General features: G+C 42.0%; 2 protein-coding genes across 6 annotated transcripts in view; one reads left to right on the top strand and one right to left on the bottom strand.

The window, feature by feature from the left end:
• Msh3 (mutS homolog 3) overlaps positions 1 to 11,906 on the bottom strand; it is a 151,191-nt gene extending 139,285 nt beyond the window's left edge. For 2 of the 4 annotated variants that reach the window (XM_031360461.1, XM_031360462.1), the window contains exons 1-7: positions 11,679 to 11,906; positions 9,940 to 10,057; positions 8,095 to 8,315; positions 5,067 to 5,255; positions 3,633 to 3,749; positions 3,051 to 3,168; positions 1,329 to 1,474 (exon numbers count right to left, since the gene is read on the bottom strand). In XM_031360461.1, coding sequence (XP_031216321.1) covers positions 1,329 to 1,474; positions 3,051 to 3,168; positions 3,633 to 3,749; positions 5,067 to 5,255; positions 8,095 to 8,315; positions 9,940 to 10,057; positions 11,679 to 11,816 — 1,047 coding nt within the window. In that variant the 5' untranslated portion in view covers positions 11,817 to 11,906. Of the gene's footprint in view, positions 1 to 1,328; positions 1,475 to 3,050; positions 3,169 to 3,632; positions 3,750 to 5,066; positions 5,256 to 8,094; positions 8,316 to 9,939; positions 10,058 to 11,510; positions 11,647 to 11,678 lie in introns of those variants that run through there. The other 2 variants (XM_031360463.1, XM_031360464.1) reach the window with 2 other exon arrangements.
• Dhfr (dihydrofolate reductase) overlaps positions 11,888 to 18,344 on the top strand; it is a 30,211-nt gene continuing 23,754 nt past the window's right edge. Inside the window, exons 1-3 of one of the 2 annotated variants that reach the window (XM_031360468.1) lie at positions 11,888 to 12,201; positions 12,519 to 12,568; positions 14,708 to 14,813. In XM_031360468.1, coding sequence (XP_031216328.1) covers positions 12,116 to 12,201; positions 12,519 to 12,568; positions 14,708 to 14,813 — 242 coding nt within the window. In that variant the 5' untranslated portion in view covers positions 11,888 to 12,115. The remainder of the gene's footprint in view (positions 12,202 to 12,518; positions 12,569 to 14,707; positions 14,814 to 18,344) is intronic. The other variant, XM_031360467.1, reaches the window with a different exon arrangement.

The following is an 18,344-nucleotide window of genomic DNA, read 5'->3' on the forward strand; positions in this document are numbered from 1 at the left end:
AAACGCCCAGAAAACTCTCAGATAGTGACTGGGAATACAGTCCTCGTCAGAGAGAGAAACGCCCAGGGAGAACAGCACTGAGGGTAAGGAGAAATTACCTCCTTCAGCCACACCGACTGAGGCTGAAGCATATTCCTAGTAGCCTTGCGCAAACCCAGAAGATTCCAGAGCTCAAGTGGCAAGTGCAGCCTTGGCCTAGAGCTCAGGCCGCCGTGAGCCAGGAAAGAGACTGCTGAAGTCAACGACGGGAGCCAGAACCACTGAGAGTCAATGACCACTGCTCCATCTGTTCATAGCCCTGCTCAGCTCAGCCGCTGCAGTCAGCCTTGGCAGTGGCAGGATGCTATTGCTAGATGCAAGAGTTGGGCCTGTGTGCTCTCATGTGCTACCAACTGTTCTTCAGTCTGCACTCCAGGTAAATATAAAATAGCACAGTACATATGCTAAAGCTGGGGAGCAAATAACCTTACTGTTTGTAGATGGGACCAACTGTCTGTGATTACATAAAAGGTGCTTCTCAAGGGGAAACATTCGTTGGAGCCTCCCCAACTCCCACAATCTTGCTAACTCCCTGAGAGAGGCCTTACTGGCTAAGCAAATGTCAGGTTAGCACAGTTATGCGGTATGAATAATGTATTAAAAGGTACATTGAAGACACTGAAGCTTTAGGAACGTCGGTTAGTGCTGGTCACTGACTGTAGATATTGAAAAAGCAGAAAGAGTGGTTATAAGAGAGTCTAATACCCCTGTGCAGCACAGTCTGACACCTGTAAGTGGATAAATTTGCTCATGAGTAGGCAGAATACAAAATTAGTACTGCTATAGCTCCTAAATCATATTTATCGGAAGACAGAATGGACATATTTCTGGTATTAATTTAGTATGCTGTATTGCACTGGCTACTAAATTATCTCCCTTAACTCTCCATCCCTCAGAATCTAATTAGGATGGTCCCATAATCACTCCCATTAGATCACACACCAAAGAGGACATCTCTAGAGCCCTTTGCTAGCCACTCAAATGCTGGGTGTAGTATTTGATTGTGCTATCAGGTCCCTGTGCGCCTGAGCACCCCTCACTGCCACCGTTTCCAATGTGTAACAACGGCATATAGTCTGAAAGAATCTGGATCATTCACCAGCACAGAGGGCCAAGTAACCAGAGAAGAAAATGGTAACTAATTACTTGATGGGTACTGTTGTGAGGGTAATGCTTTCCTACTAAAGTCTCTGAGAGCACTTCCGAATCCTCCTCACGCCCACAACAACGCACATGGTACCAGGAACACCCCGAATGATGGATTCACTCCTCAACTTCAAAGGACTTACCACAATACCAACAGAAATGCTCCCCTTCTTTTTGTCTTTAATGCTTTCCTTTTCTTCGTAGATACACAGAAGATAGTTGGTAGATGTATCTGTCATTACCTCATCGATATTTACAGAATCATCCACCCTGATGAGAGGATTCACATGTAGTAATGATTAAAGGAAATCACATGTTTCATTCCCATTAAGTGATAAAGGTTTATTTCCTCATGCAGCATTCTTCTAAGTATGGTCGTAGTTGCACATCACCTCTTCCCTGAACTATAACAGGTACAAGGACAGGCAACTATTATCTTCTCGATTCCAAAGGGGCTAGAGGTGCACCTGCAACCTTGTGGGAGCCCCAAAATGAACCCATCTTGCTGAGTCAATGGTGGCACTTGACTCCTTAACAACCAGCAATGTTGCAAAGGACATACACTAAAATAGCATAAATGAATCTCCGTCTAAAACTCTAGAAGCATCAAGAGAATTTTAACATATTAAACAGAAACATACATTTACATACAGGAGTATGTATGTTCAGACATGTAAAAGATAAATCCCATTAACCAAAATTCTCAAGGATTCAAAGATTATTCTGGACAAAGTTTTCTCCAAGGGAGTCTCTCCGGGGAAGCCAACCACTCCCCATGCTCAGCAGCATGGCCAACAGAGAACAAATCCAAACACATCTTTGGAAGTAACATTTTGGTCTTTTAATTTTACAGTCCTTTGAGTAGATAAGCTATAAAGCTTCCAGCTTGGCTTTTGTGGGCCTCCTGTGTGTGTGCAACTGGTGTGTGTCTCTGTGTCTGTATGTGTTTCTTCTTTGGCTCTTTTTATTGTTTAGTTTTGTCCTATTCTCATTTTTTTTGTCTTTGCTTTATCATTTGCAGTTGATTTTATTATCATTTATTAGATGCCAGTTTCCTTTCTAAAGACAGAAAAGATATGGATTCAAAATCTATTTTTAATAAAAAAAAATTTAAAAAGAGACTTGACTTACTATCTAGTAAATCTTTTTAATTTCATCTTGCTCTTATCTTTTGAATAACTACTTCACTTCTTAAAATAACACATCAGGTATGGTGCCCAGGCAAGAATAATCCCAACTACCAGAAAGGCTTAAGAAGAAAGTCAAGGGCAGCCTGTAGTACACAGTGAGACTCTATCTCAGGACAAAAGACTAAGAATCTTATTATTATGCTTTTGAAATTACTTTGCTTCAACTAACATAAAGAATTTAAGAGAGATGATAAACTGTGGGACAATCATTGTGCACACTGAAGCCTGCAAGAGAAACTTTCAACCAACTACCCATTTCAATCATTTGTTTATGAAGTCAATTAATGAAGATGGTCTCACATTTAATTGTGTCTTAATTCGGTCTCTGAAGTTCATCTAACATGAAGTCAGTAGTAGGTCCTTTCAGGTCTCATGTTAGCAAGCCTCCGAGGAGCTCGCAAAGCCCTGGAGAGCTAACACTCCCCCACAAATGGTATGTTTTATTGGTCTCACTTCTTCTTGCTATTAAAGCACAATGAGTTAGTTCTGCTTTCACTGTGACAACAGACACATGCCCGCCCTCTCTCAGTGACACATCCACCATGGAGGAGGGACTGGATACCTCAGCAAACACATTCTTATTAGAGAAATGAAAAAACTGGTCAGTTAAATTTATCATTTTAAAGCAAACCACCAATAACAAAAAAGAGGAAACTTCCTATTCTAAAAGGATATCTTCTCCAATAAGTGTAGATTTCGTATAAAGAGCAGTCAATTTCCGGGAGAAGACGGAACCTTTATTGTCTCCGATGGCCTTTAATGCCGCAGTTTCAGTTTGCTTCACAACTCCCACCTTCAACAAAAATAAGACACAGTTACTGCTAAATCCAGTGAACCACTTTTTTTTTTTTAGAGTTTCAAACTGTTAAAATGTTCTTTCCGAAAATAAGGAAAACACCCTCAATATCCAGATGTAGAGCAGGAAGAATCCCAAGCAACTGGCAAGTAGCTAAAGGAAGAAATGCGCTGCAGTGGTGGACACTCCAGGGCTGGTACAGTAGAGCACTCCTATATGCCCAGCGCTTGGAGGACTCTGAGTGAGTGTGAGTTCAAGCCATCCTGGGCTGTACAACTTAGATTCCGGTTCAGAAAAAAAATGAAATACGGACACAATGCTAATAACTATAACACATATTAATTTCCCAAAATTCCAAGTTCTAAGGCCAATGAAAGCCTTTCTACCACTTCATAAGACATGCTTTCACTCTCTAGAAGAGAATCCCAGTTCCATTCCCACAAATCAAAGCCAACGCTGACCTTGTATCCTTTGGCCACAAGTCGGCGGACATGCACGAACAGTCTGTGAGTAGGTATGCTTGCAGTCATAAAGTTGTGGTCTAAGTGGCAATAAATATTGAGTTCCCGGGCAGCAATCTAAAAAGTGTAGATACAAGGAATGTCAATAATGTCTATTCAAGATTCCCTGTCCAAGGCTTGTTTACTTTTTAACAGTTCATCATGTTGCAGACATGTAGGCACTGACATTTCTCTAAATACATAATCATCACTAAAATGTTTAAAGGACATTCCCTGTATAAAACATATGGTTTCATCTATTTTAGGCACCTCCAACAGGGTGACTTCAGATACAGCCAACATCTGTATCTCTAAATCCCAAAAACACAACTGTTCTTCTTCAATGTCCTCATAATACACAGATGTTTCCAAAACCTTAAAATGTTCATTCTTCCCTACAGTAACAGCCTGAGAGTGTAATGGAAAAAGACATTGTTATGCAAATGAACCATTTAAATGTCTGACAAGTAGAAGTCACTAGAGGGCACCTTAGACAGTGTGTCCATTACACAGAGGAAGCACACCTTCCTGACTCTACACAGCATCTTGGCCTTGTTAGAGTCACATTGCTATGATGACATATTACTGACAAGCTATAGAGGAAAGAGTTAATTTGCCTTTCACTTCCATATCATAGTCCATCACTGAAGAAAGTCAGGGCAGAAACTCATACAGGGCAGGAACCTGGAGGCAAGGAAGACTCCATTGAGGCATGCTGTTCACTGGCTTGCTCATTATGGCTTTCTCAGCCCGCTTTCTTATACACCCAGGACCACCTGAGCTAGGCCCTTCCCCATTAATTACAAAATTAATTACAAAAAATTTGGGAGGTGGCATTCAAGACAGGGTTTCTCTGCGTAGCCCTAGCTACCTTGAACTCACTCTGTCAACCAGGCTGGCCTCAAACTCAAAGATTTGCCTGCCTCTGCCTCCCAAGTACTAGGATTAAAGGTGTATGTTACTACTGCCCAGCTAATAATTTCTTAATTAAATTAATTAATAAAGTGCCCTACAAGCTTGATATAGACTGATCTTATGGAGGCACCTTCTCGAATGATGCTCCCTCCTCTCCGATAACTCTAGTTTGTGTCAAGTTGACATACTGTGAGCCAGCAAACACACATACACACACAGCACACATATACACAGAGGTTAAATAAATAAAATATTTTAAAAATATTTTAAGACAGAAAATAAGACATATTAAAAGGGTCTACAGATAAGAAAAATATCAGTTAGTGTTTGAATATACAACTTTTCAGTAGACCTAGTGGTGAACACCTTTAATGTCAGAACTTGAGGTAGAGAGGGCTGAAGTAGCAGGATCAGGAGTTCAAATCCTGTCTAGGCAGCACAGCATGACCCTGTGAGAAAGGAAAAGAAAAAGGAACTTACTTCCGCATCTTCCCCAAAGAATCTGTACTTGTACCCACACTCCACACACAAAACTGCGTCTTTGTGCTGCTGCTTCATGTCTATGTACTGCAGTTCTAACGGTGTATAGACGCTCTTGGATCGCTTGTTAGAAGGTTTACAATCGGAAGTCTTCGGGAAACTTTCAGGGCAGGGTCCAAATTGACTGTCCTAGAAGCCAGAAGATTTATACAGTTTAGAAAGCATCAACTGAGTTGCTGAGTTCTCAGAGTAAAGGCAAGCTTGGCAAAGAGCTAATACGTGGCCATCCAGGGGAAGGTTTCTAAAGGTATACTGAGGCCATTTGAAAAATTTTTTCAAAATAAAGTTTAAAACACAGACAGAGCAGTGGGGGAAGGGATACAAGTGAGAATGACAATGTGAAATCAAGATGAAAAAGAAAACAATTACTATGTATGATAAATTTAAAAATTAAATAAATAGAAGTAGAAAGCCAAAACAAACCTATAAATAGTATACTGAAAGTCTAAATAGTTTAATGTTCTATATTCTTTACATTTTTATTTCACAAATCAATTAATATCTTAGTATTAATTCCCAGGAGTGTTGGAAAGGGTAGAGCAGAAGGCATATATCCAGGGCACTTTCAGGAAACACGCTAATAAAAATAGTACCCTTCCAAAGAGACTCAACTCATCTCCATAGTAAAACTGCAATGTGTTCCCCTGTAATGGGGAAGGCAGGCCAGCCTTGAATATGGCAGCTCTATGCCATTGCTAAATGACAGAGGAAGAGAGCCGAGCACTAGCCTTCACCCTGCTCCTGACTGGGGAAGATGGTGGCCAGTGTCTCAGGCCTTGCACCCGCCTCCCCTCTGATAGACCAGATCCTCAAACTGTGAGCTAAAATAAAGCTGTCCTTAAACTGATTTTGTCAGACAGTTTATCTCAGCAAAAGAAAGGCCATTAGTCCACACAAAAGCCTCCAAAAGGAGGAGTGTAAGACTCGTGGCAAGAGAAATGTGGGTTATTGAATCAGGTCTAAGAATGCAATTATCTTTTAATTTTTATGAGATTTTTTTCCCTTTTGTTTTTATAGTTTTATATAAATACAAGTATACTATATAATATAAATTTTAATTATAGTATAAAATGTATAATATAAAATGTAATAAAAATACATTTTCTAGAAAAAGTACTCATTTATGGAATTAGACTTCCCTCCTCCCAAAAAAATTATGTGTGATAGTAACAAATTGGAATTAAACAATTTTTAAAACTATGAAGACAGAAATATTTCTCAGACCTACTATGCTCTCTTTTATCTCCCTAGATCCAGCACAGTGAACTCAACTGTGAATTCAGAAAACCTGTCAAGAGCCATGGTGCTCCTGGCTCTGCAATGATAGCCCCATAGTTTGGTAGCTTTTAACCACTCATCTCCATCCCATGACCCTCAAATAGCTCATCAGTCCAGGTATGGTAGCCGACACTTTTAGCCCCAGCATGTAGAAGACATAGGTTGATAGGTCCCTCTTAGTTCAAAGGCAGCCAGGGTCGTATGTGAGAGCCTGTCTCAAAGAAAATACAACAACAGCAGGCAATGGTGGCGCACACCTTTGATCCCAGCACTTGGGAGGCAGAGGCAGGTAGATTTCTGAGTTCGAGGCCGGCCTGGTCTACAGAATGAGTTCCAGGACAGCCAGGGCTACAAAGAGAAACCCTGTCTTGAAAAACAAAAAAAAAAAAGAAAATACAACAGCAATGGCCTATCGCCTGTAATAATATCCACTTAGTTCCCAGGCTTCCAGGGAAACTTCTGCCTGGTTACTTCTAGTTCCCAACATTGTTGCAATGCAGAGCTGGTCATTATCTATATAAGCAACAGAAAGTGGGCTCCATTCCGAACTGGTGTGATTTGGCCAGTGAGAAGTGAGTTTAATCAGCAGACTGTAACTTCCATACACTGTAGTCATGCCACCTAAACTGCCTCTGAATATTAAAAGATGAAAACAAAACAGTTTCCGTCTCTGTATGACAAGTAAGTCAGCCAACTAACTCTCTCTCTCTCTCTCTCTCTCTCTCTCTCTGGCTGAGAATTCATGGATCCTGACTTTTGGGAAGAAGTGTGAACTTTCAAAAATACTGGCTAAAACTTTATTGTCCTGAGTACTTTTCTAAGAAAAATACAATAGAATTTCAATGTCCAAAGAAAGTAAACGTGTGTGTGTGCAGCTATGTGTGAGTAACCAAATCTCTAATTCAGTGGTATTAATCATATCTACATATTAAAATAAAACCTTTTTTTAAAATGTCCATTCCCAACAAGCATGGTGGCATACAACATTAATCCCTACATTCAGGAGGCAGAAGTAGGCAGACCTCTGTGAGTTCGAAACCCTGTTTCAAAACACAAAAATAAATAAATGAATAAGTAAATGAATAAATGAATATGCCCACTCCCAATTCTCAATGAAAACCAACTAAATATGATTCTGATGAAAGGTCCTAAATAATAGTTTAGTGCTTTTTTTCAAAAGTTCTACAAATTATTTTCACTCAAAGCTAACAATGAGAACCAAGCACGCCTATGAAAGGCTTTCAGTGGTGGAGCAGGAGGTAACTTCCCTATTTTTGTAAGTCACAAAGTTCCCAGCCGATGAAGTAAGAGACTATACTCATTTGCTTTACCTCTGGATTGACTCTGTATCTGCCAAACTTTCAACTGAAAAACCTCACACCCATGATGCCCACTGGGATTGCCCATGCAAATATGTAACCTGTCAGTGAGAAGCACGCCATGTCAATGCTCCTAGCCCACACAGTACAGCAGGACTGCCTGCAAGTGCTGCGTATTGTTTCAATACAAACCAACTAATCTCTCCCAAATAAGCAATAAAACTCTTAAATGCTACAAAGAAGAAAGAAAACCTGCGACACAAACGTTCCCTCGGCTTGCAAAGAGGACTGCATGCGGAAACCATTTATTCCCCTGTGTCATCTCAAAGAACCAAGGTGACCAACTGTTCATCTGCACAGCAGTTACATACTTTCTGATTAGCCTGAGACTTGGACTCTTCACACAAAGCCGCATTCTTTGCACGTTGCAGAGTGATATCTTCAAAATCAGTACACTTTGGCAGAACTGCAAGTCTCTCCCGAAGATCTTCTGTCTGGACTCTGTTTTGAGGGAGGGCAGAATCACAGCAGAATTCTCTCAGCTTTTCCAGGGACTTTAAAACAATCCTGGGCCTCAGACATTTCTTTGCCTCTTGGGAAATATGAAGAAGAAAACACACCAATAGTATTTTGGCTTCACTATGTCAATTCATAACCTACATAGAATTTTCCAGAAGGACACTCCCATTGGAGCAATGTACCCAGCTATAATGTGATAAAGAGCACTGTGTTCAAGGTAAAGATGACCCATTTAAACATACATATAATTTCCTTTGTTGATGAAATCCACAGAAAACTACAGTGAAAGAGGCTGGCAAGATGGCTCTGCAGAAATGGTGCCACCACGCTGATGGCTTATGTTCTATGATGACCAGAAACAACAAGATAAAAGGAGAGAGCCAACTCCGTTGAGCTATCCTCTGACCCCTACAAATATATGGCCCCCATGCACACATATGCACACACACAATAAACAAACAAACAATAAAAGAATAAGCAGCACAGGACTCTAGGGGAGCTTTGCTTCTTGTTGCTTTGGGTATAATGACAGGACAGGCCCTGACAGTTGCTACAGAGATATCTGAAGCTGGAGAGGGAACTGATGCATAGTCACTAATTCAGCACACAAGAGTCACACTCAATCCTTAAAAAAGCAAAAAGCCAATTCTATTAGCAACACAAAATGCTTGAGACTCAGAATGAGGGGCACCATGGAGTCTGGAAAGTTCTAAAATAAAAAGAACTGATTCAACATAAACTCAGCCTACATTCTTCTCATCCTTCAAGCTCTGAGGGCCTTTCTCCCACTCAGCACAAACTAGAGATTTCCCTGGAAAGGTGTAATATGCAGTACTTCTGGTTATAAACTATCCCAGGAAAGTAATAGGAGCCAAAGCTGGCTGGATGCAGAAATAAAAGGAATGACTGAAAAGAAGTCAAAATGGTAGATGCAGGAGACAAGATGGTCATTAGCAGGGTTGAAGGTGTGGAACCTGAAGAGGCTCTGTTCACCAGTACAGTTCTAGAAGTCAAACATAAGACTTGAGGTAGATAATAAGAAGGCTCACTGGGGACTGGAAGATAGCTTCCAGGGTAAGAGTGCTTACCAACAGTCTTACAACCTGAGATCAAAGCTAGAACTCACACAACATAAGTAGAGAAATAACTCATACAAATTGTCTTCCAACCTCTTCTACCTATGTACTATGACACATGCAGACACACACAAATAAATGTAATAAACAGATCATTAGCAAATGTTTCATCTTTATAACCAAGATTTAAGAGAGATAACATGGCAGGAGAGATGGTCCAGTGGTTAGTGCACATACCACTCTTCCATCAGAGAACCTGAATTGCCAGTAACCACATCAGATGGCTTATAACCACCTGTAACTCCAGCCCCCAGAGGATTCCATGCCTCCTGCCTCTGCAGGCATCTACACTCACAAAAAAGACACACACACACACACACACACACACACATTTAAAAAAAAAAAAAAAAAAAACAGCTACAGTGAACAAAATCGAAACCTGGAAGAACTACAGGCAAATTAAGAGAACTGGGCTCCTCTGTGGCCAAAGCCTCCCAAACACCAGCTGAGGCACAGCAGAGATCCTTCTCTACACAGGAAAACAAGACTCAATGCTCCCATGGTGCCCTCCGCCTCCTGGGGAACCCAAGCAGCTGAGAAGGCTTATTCTCTAGCACCTACCAGGGCTGTGAGATGCTACTGAGCTATTTTCTTCTTCCTTCTCTGGAACTGTCTTTGCTTTCTTCTTAGTGGGCCCACCATTCTCCAATGACTTCTTCCTGCTGTCACCTTCTGTCACCTGTATCGGGAAGGTTGGAAATGGTGTGTTAACACTATTCTAAGGCTTGAAGTCTCTGGAGTCATGTAGCCTTGCTGCAGTGGTAGGAAGTTCCTTGCGTACCACTCACTCTTCGTAGAGTGATCTACGTTTTACTCTGAAAAGGCTGCTGGGATGACTGTTTTTGCCATCAGAGACAGGAACTGGCAGGTACAGTCTCTTACTACCTAACATCCTACTAAAATTATGTGGCATTCTCCACCTTTCCTACTTATATACTAAATAAAATACCTCTACAAGATCAAAAAAATCTATTTTCAAAATGCAAAATTATGGGAGGAAGAGGAAATAATAAACAACCAATGTATTTCCTATTTCAAAGCTTCTATCTAGCTGGGCAGTGGTGGCACACACCTTTAATCCCAGCACTTGGGAGGCAAAGGCAGGTGGATTTCTGAGTTCGAGGCCAGCCTGGTCTACGGAGTGAGTTCCAGGACAACCAGGGCTATACAGAGAAACCCTGTCTCGAAAAACCAAAAAAAAAAAAAAAAAAAGCTTCTATTTAAAAGATAGAACATGTCCTGGGACTCTCTGTTAGCAGGTAATCTATGAAAAACTTGAAACTTTAGCCTAGTATTCTCGCAGTGGTGAGTGCAAAAAAAATCTTAGTGAATTTACGGAAATGAAAATGAACCTTAAAAAGAGGGAATAGAGCCATCAGTCAGTATAGGAAAGAAATATAAATGAAAGGGGTTAAGATTCTTAAACTGATTTACACCTGCATTAAAATACAGGCGATAAGGAAGGCAGTTATAATCACCTTTACATCTTCAATCTGGGAAATGACTGAGGCTTTAACGCATCCTGAATAAGTGTGACACATTGCCAGCCAGAGTGGGAAACACAGCAGGGAACCCTAGGTACCTGGCTCACCCTTGGGCCTGTATTTGTGGCACTATCACTGTGGGGTTTTGTTTTTGTTTCACTTTGCTTTGCTTTGAACTATTTGAAGGGCTGCAAGCAAAAGGAAGTAGCCCAACGCTAAGCATCCACAGATATTTCATCCATCCAAATGCTTACACTGGGAATCTGGAGAATAAAACAATATTCTGGCACGGGGATCTGAAATACATAGCATATGCTTTTGAATTCTGAGAAACTAGCCTTAAAGACAGCTTTCTTCTAGTCAGCCAAGCAAGCATAAGTAAAATAAAGCTCCTCTTCAACCATCAATACAGTAGGGAAAATGTAAAGGAAAGAATGAAGAACAGCGGTTAAAAAACGTATCCTGGACCGGCCAGTCCTCGCCATTCACCAAGATAGAAGTTTCCGCCTCGGGTTCCGGCTAACAACTGGAAGCATCAAGACCTCGAATCTATTAAATCTACTCGGGTAATAAAGTCAACTAAAACAAGGACCAGCAGAAGCCGCCACCTTCTCCTTCCTGGCCCCGCCCCTTCTTAGTCCTACCCACCATTAATAGGCTCTCCTCAAGGCCTCCGCTTCCGGCTACGACGCCTACGCGCCTGCCCCGCCCAGGCCCCGCCCATAGCCGGCTGGCTCCGCCCCATCGCCGACAGAACCTGCCCGGAGTGCCCGTCGCCTGGGTGAACGCTAGGGGCGCTGCAGAGCCGTACGCTACCTTCTCTGCTGGTTCCGTGGAGGACGCGCTGGATCTTAGGCTTCCCGCAGACCTGAAGAACCGGCTTAGAACCGCTTGCCTCCCCGGGCCTGGGCCTGCGGCAGTAGAGCCTCCCGACGCGGATTTCCTGCGGGGCATGGCAGCGTACAGAAGAGCCGGCCTGCGAGCGCGCGGCCGCACTCCTCGGCGCCTGCGCGCGCGCGCGCAGGCAGAGACATGTGCTGGGCGCGGCCTGGCGGGGCGGGGCCTTCTCAGCACAAATAGGAGGCGCGGCGAGCCTTGCCGGGGGCGGGGCCTTAGCTGTACAAATAGGATGCGCGGCGGGCCTTGGTGGGGGCGGGGCCTTAGCTGCGCAAGTGGTGTACAGCTTGTGGCTGCGATTTCGCGCCAAACTTGACGGCAAGCTTAGCGGGTAGGGTTTTATTCCCGCTGCCAGCATGGTTCGACCGCTGAACTGCATCGTCGCCGTGTCCCAAAATATGGGCATTGGCAAGAACGGAGACCTGCCCTGGCCTCTGCTCAGGTACTGACCGGACTGGGCTCGGAAAACTGAGGCGGTTCACTGAGTAGGGTCGGGCACTTGGCTCGGACGCGCAGGCCGACCTGCTTAGGGGACTGGCGTGAGCGGGTAGGCCCTGCCGGCTTCAGCGAAAGGCCTAGCCGTCGCGGTGATTCCCCTGCTGTGCCAGCCTTTGCTCACAGGCTCCCTGGCCAGGAGCAAAGTCCGGTCACTGGGCAGGCGGCAACACCATCCCCCACACCAGGGCTTGCACTTTTCGTCGCAGAGTGAAGCCTGAGCACACATGACAGGGATTAACATAGTGTTTCTCTAACTTTCAGGAATGAGTTCAAGTACTTCCAAAGAATGACCACAACCTCTTCAGTGGAAGGTAACGTAGAGTAATTAAGTCATGAGGATTCTAGTGTATGCTTGAAGCAAGATTTACATGGCAGAGGTATGAATAGAAAGTCTCCCCCGGGAATCAGGGATCTTTGTTTCTTGCTAGGAATTTTTATGCGATTCCCAGAGTTTATTAACATCCTCTTAGAATACATATGTTTGAAATTTTGTTAGCAAGTGCATGTAACTCGAATATAACTGGGCAGAATCGGCAGCAAAATTTAGCGCTTTGAATGGAGACCTGAGCCAGTATTTAGAATTGTTACTGGAAGACAAAAGACGTGAGTAAATGGAGAAAAGTGCAGGGGAGAAGAGGCTAAAAAAACAATTTAAATCTGTTGGATTTAGGAAGGCAGGGTGGGATGAAGGCTATGGTCGTCAGTGAGGCAGTCTGGGTGACTGACTTGAAATAAAAGTATGGGGAGTAGTATGCAATAATTGTAAGGCAGTTTCCAGTTGCTTGTAATTGTAAGGACATTCAGTGTAATTTCTCCCTAACAGACATATTTGCTTATCATCATAGGAGAGGAATGGGGAGCAACAGGGGGAAAGAAGTCAGCAGTACAGAAGTTGAACAACATTAGTAGAAAACATAGTAGGTCACTAATAGACATGTTAGCAAATGCCATCTTAACACAGTCTACTCTCAAGAATCTAAATATCAGGACTGGAGAAATGGCTCAATCAGGATAGGTCTAAGGACCTGAGTTCAAATCCTACCATCTGCTGGACACAGTGTCACATTTGTAATACTAGCATTAAGAAGGCAGAGACAGAAAGATCCCTGGGGCTTGATCTGTAGCCAGATTTGTGGGCTCCAGGTTCTGTGAGAAAACTAGTCTCGAGAAGATGAGGTAAAGACACCCAGTTGCATTGCCTGGCCTAGCCTGTGCACGTGGTACACAATGCACACAAAGTAAAAAGTGATTCTTTTCCAGGATTTATTTGTTTTTATTTTTAATGTCTGTTTTGAGAGTGCCTATATACCTGTATGTACAGAACATGAGGCCTGAGGAGAGTGGCAGTTCCCTGGAATGAGAGCTAAAGGCAGTTGTGAGCCTCTGGATGTGGGTGCTAAGAACCACACCCAGGTCTTCTACTGTGCTTTTAACAACTAGACTATCTCTCTAGCCACAACAAATCATGTTCTTAAAGAACTCTGAAACATAGCTTGGTAGTTGTCGTTTGATCCAGACATCTGAAATTCAAGGTTTTCTTCCAAGTAATTAAATAAAAGCTGGAAGCCATATGTGTAGTTCTCATAGCAGTACTTCTTACATGTATTTTTATTCTTTGAAAGTTTTATATTTTTATCCAGTGTATGTTGATTGTATCCACTTACCTTCTCATCTTCCTATGTCTCCTTCCCTAATTCATGTTCTACTTGTTATTAATAACCCTGCGTGTGGCCATTGACTAGGGCGTGAACAATCTGCAATCAGTTCAGACCCACAAGATGGGCTCTCCCTCTCCTAGCAGCCATCACTAGCTATGGGTGGAGCCTCAGGACCCCTCCCTCCTCCATGCTTAAATTTTGCCTGGCTCCATCTTGTGCAGAAGCAGATGTGAACTGATGCATGCATACATCAGCCATGTCATGGCCAAGTCAGCCTTTGACAGCTCTCTTCGCCTTCTGCCAACTCATACGTTCTTTCTGCTCCTTTTCTGCAAAGGCCGCTGACCTCTGAATATAGGTAGAGACAACCTTGAATATACGTACAGATAGGTGTTATTTCTCTGGGATAGATGAGTCAGAGAAAAGTAGTTCTAGATGGTAAACACATTTAATCTCAAGAATTCCAGGAGTAGAAACTATTCTTTTCTCCATTTTAGACTCTAATAGAACATATAAGGTTATCTAGTGAATTACAAAATCCAGTCAACCTGAGCACTTTGAACTGAAATTTTTCATAGTTACAATGGATTAAAACCTAAGTCAAATATATAAATTGCATGAGTCAAACTGAAAAATTGTACTATATTTAGTTAATGAGAACTAAATCTGAACTTCAGGTAAAAGTGTTTTCTAAAGGATATCCACTAGATGTCACTATGACAATCATCTTGCCTATGTATGTCACTGAAAATATATGTGTGTTTTCTGATTTCCTTTCTGTTTGGTTTTTAGGTAAACAGAATCTGGTGATTATGGGTAGGAAAACCTGGTTCTCCATTCCTGAGAAGAATCGACCTTTAAAGGACAGAATTAATATAGTTCTCAGTAGAGAACTCAAGTAAGTGCTATAACACGAGCTTATTACAAGAAAACCGATCTTTTTCCCAGGTCACAGATCAGTACATTATAGGATGAGGCAGTGTGAAAGTAAGGGGATGAACATCTCTATGTGAACACATACACACACACACACACACACACACACACACACACACACACACACACACGAGCGCGCACAAGTACATGGGCAGATACACATGCATGCATCCTTACATACAAATCTGAACATTGCCCTTCTATGTCCTTCCTGAGAGTCTGTCCACCTTGTTTTCTTGAGATGGGATCTCTCACTGGGATCTGCGTTCACCTATTAGGCTAGGCTAACTGACCAGTAAGATCCAGAAATCCTGTCTCTGCTGAACCAGGGGGAATTACTAGTGCATAATACCAAGCCAGGCTTTGGGGATCACACTTGGGTCCTCATACTTGCACAGCAGATACTTTATAGTGTTATCCCCCAGTGCCTTATAAATGGCTCACTATCCAAACCAGTTCGTACCGGCAGAGCTCAACCCAACACCCTTAAGAGACTAGAGCCTTATGTTAAGCCACTGAACCACACTACCAAACTGAATATCTTAATGCAACAATAAAAACTGGGTGGCCACTTACATTTTGGGGCAGCTTAATTCTGTTCCTTTAAGTGGTTGATTTTATCACCTTAAGAATTAGAAAAAAAAAAGTAGGCTGGAGATATGGCTCAGCAGTTAAGAACTCTGACTGCTTTTCCAATGGTCCTGAGTTCAAATCCCAGCTCACATGGTGACTCACAACCATCCATAATGAGATCTGATGATCTGATGCCCTCTTCTGGTGTGTCTGAAGACAGCTAAAGTGTACTTATATATAATAATAAATAAATTTTTAAAAAATATGGAGCCGGGCGGTGGTGGCGCATGCCTTTAATCCCAGCACTTGGGAGGCAGAGACAGGCGGATTTCTGAGTTCGAGGCCAGCCTGGTCTACAGAGTGAGTTCCAGGACAGCCAGGGCTACAGAGAAACCCTGTCTCGAAAAACAAAAACAAAACAAAACAAAACAAACAAACAAAAAATATGGAAATAGTTCTGCAAGTTCCTTTAAACCTTTTTTCTATAGACCTAGCTATCAGTTATAATATGATTTATAACTGGTTTCTCATTTCACAATCTAAAAATGCCTATGTTTTGAGTTTCAGCGAATTGAAGTGGTTATCCCATTTTTGGAATAGATTCTAAATAAAATAAGATATGAAGGACATGCAGAAACTGGTCATGGTCATGTACTCTATTATCTCTAGTTAGCTACAATACCCAGATACTGTGTGTTCTTTATAGTGTCAGAGGCGGAATATTTCAGAGTATTGAAATGGTCCAGGAATCTTTAGGAGATTATCTGCAGTTGGCTTCTGCAAAGACATTCATTTCCTCCAAATTAACATCTGAATAGATGATTCCTTCTTTGTGATTGGAAATGTCTTAAGAACCTGAGGTGGTTTGGCTGGAGAAATAGCTCAGCAGTTAAGAACACTGGCTGCTCTTCTAAAGGATCTGAGTTTGATTCCCGACACCCAAGTGGCAGCTCACAACTGGCTGTAACTCCAGTCCTCGGCTTACAGTGCCTTCTTCTGGCTTGCAAGGCACCATGCTTTCGTGCACATGGCGCACAGACATTCATGTAAGTGTTATAGACACACTTACACATATAATTAATAAAATTAATTCTTTTAAAAAGGGACTGGAGGTGGTAGGGTAGGTAGATAAGATTAGCTAAAAGTCAAATCTGGTAGTTTGACCTTGACCATGACTTTAACATTGTTGTTGCTACTAGTCTTTACTTACTAAAATAACTTCTTGAATCTTAAGGGAGTTTTAGTTTGGATTTTTTTGGTCAGCAGATGACAACAATCTAAGGGAAAGTTAGGATTCAGGATATTGACTATTCTTCCTTAAATTAATGCATAGTCACCAGCAATAATGCACCGTTTTAGAGTACCAGGCACTGCTTGTTTGAACTGCAGTCAAGAATGTCACTGCCATGTGTTTTACTCAAGACCCATCCAGAGAAGCAGATGCAATAGAAGCTGTAGTTGTATAAGAGCTTCATTGTAGGGGATTGGCTTTCACGGAAGTGAGGTGCAGTTACATAAGTCCAAAACTGTGAAGAGCAGACATCAGGGAGAACAAGCTAGAACTTTCCAGGGGGTGCTCTGGTCACGCTGGGAAGTCTAAGCTCTACCCCGAAGGCCTTTCGGTGGTTTAAACCAAAGTCCTCTTAGATGTCATCACACCTACAAGACAAGCGTCAGAGTGAAGGGAAGTTAGAACACTTCCCATAGCTGCACACTAAGAGATTCTTATGTAGGGTTCCTCCTACACGCCTCCTACAATGGCATAGGTTAAAAATTAGAAGAAAATACATGAACATTTGCATTGGCTCCTCTGCTGATGGGGAATATGTGATGTGCCTCTCACCATCTGCCTCCATCTTCGTGCTGCTCCCTGTCTTGGTTGCTAGGATATTCTGGTGATCATTCTCCTTGAAAAAAGTCTGCATTCACGGGCTATATTGCTATTCCCAAGGGCTTTTTAATAACATATTCTTGAATACTACTCAAATTTATTTATGGCCAGCTTGAGCTAAAATAAACATAAAGAAATCTCAGTGGGGGAGATGTTCAGTTGAAGCAGCATTTCTCCTCAAATGATGAGTCTAATTTCTTCTTTATGACCCCCCTATGGTGTATGTAATTGGATTTTGTTGCTTTCCGTGTATTTATGTATAACGTTGAGTGGAGTGCTTTGGTTTTTGGGTTTTGGTTTGGGTTTTTGTTTGTTTGTTTGTTTGTTTGTTTTAGTTTTTATTTTTGAGTATGCTGGAGAAGTTGAAATATCATTTAGAGAAAGATTTTATTAGGCTTCATTTTTTATGTCAGTCTCCGGGTTCTCCACTTGGTTGTCACTTTACCTATGTTCACAGTTGGGTCCAGGCACTGCTAGGTCCTATATCACAAGAACAGTATTACACATGGCAATCACTATTGCTTATGCGGGCTTTTACTAGAATTTGGTTTTTAGCCCTCAAGGTAACCCCCAAATTTACTAAGATATGGAGAGGAGATAATGCCTATAAAGCTTTCTAGGTGGTCAAGTTGTAACTTTAATAGAACTGACATGGGATTAGTGAGGCCTGCTGACAGGGACAAGATAGTGGTAATGGTTGCATGACTCTGAGCACACCAGAAGTCACCATTGTAACCCTAGAAGGATACATTGATTTACTTGGAGTGGGGTGGGAGTGAAGCTTTTAGTAGGGGAGGACATGGTACCACACACACATAATCCTATCACTTAAAAGGCTTTGCCATGGAAGTTCTTGAGATTGATGTCATGCTGGGCTATAGAGTGAAACAATCTCAAAAAAATAACTGTGTGTGTGTGTGTGTGTGTGTGCGTAAGTTTCAAATCAGTGCTACATTCTAGAAATTATGTTTGGTAGATCTCAATTGCCTCTATGATATAACCTATCATATATATATATATATATATATA

Source organism: Mastomys coucha, unplaced genomic scaffold (genome assembly GCF_008632895.1).
Source record: "Mastomys coucha isolate ucsf_1 unplaced genomic scaffold, UCSF_Mcou_1 pScaffold8, whole genome shotgun sequence".
NCBI classification, from domain to species: Eukaryota; Metazoa; Chordata; class Mammalia; order Rodentia; family Muridae; genus Mastomys; species Mastomys coucha.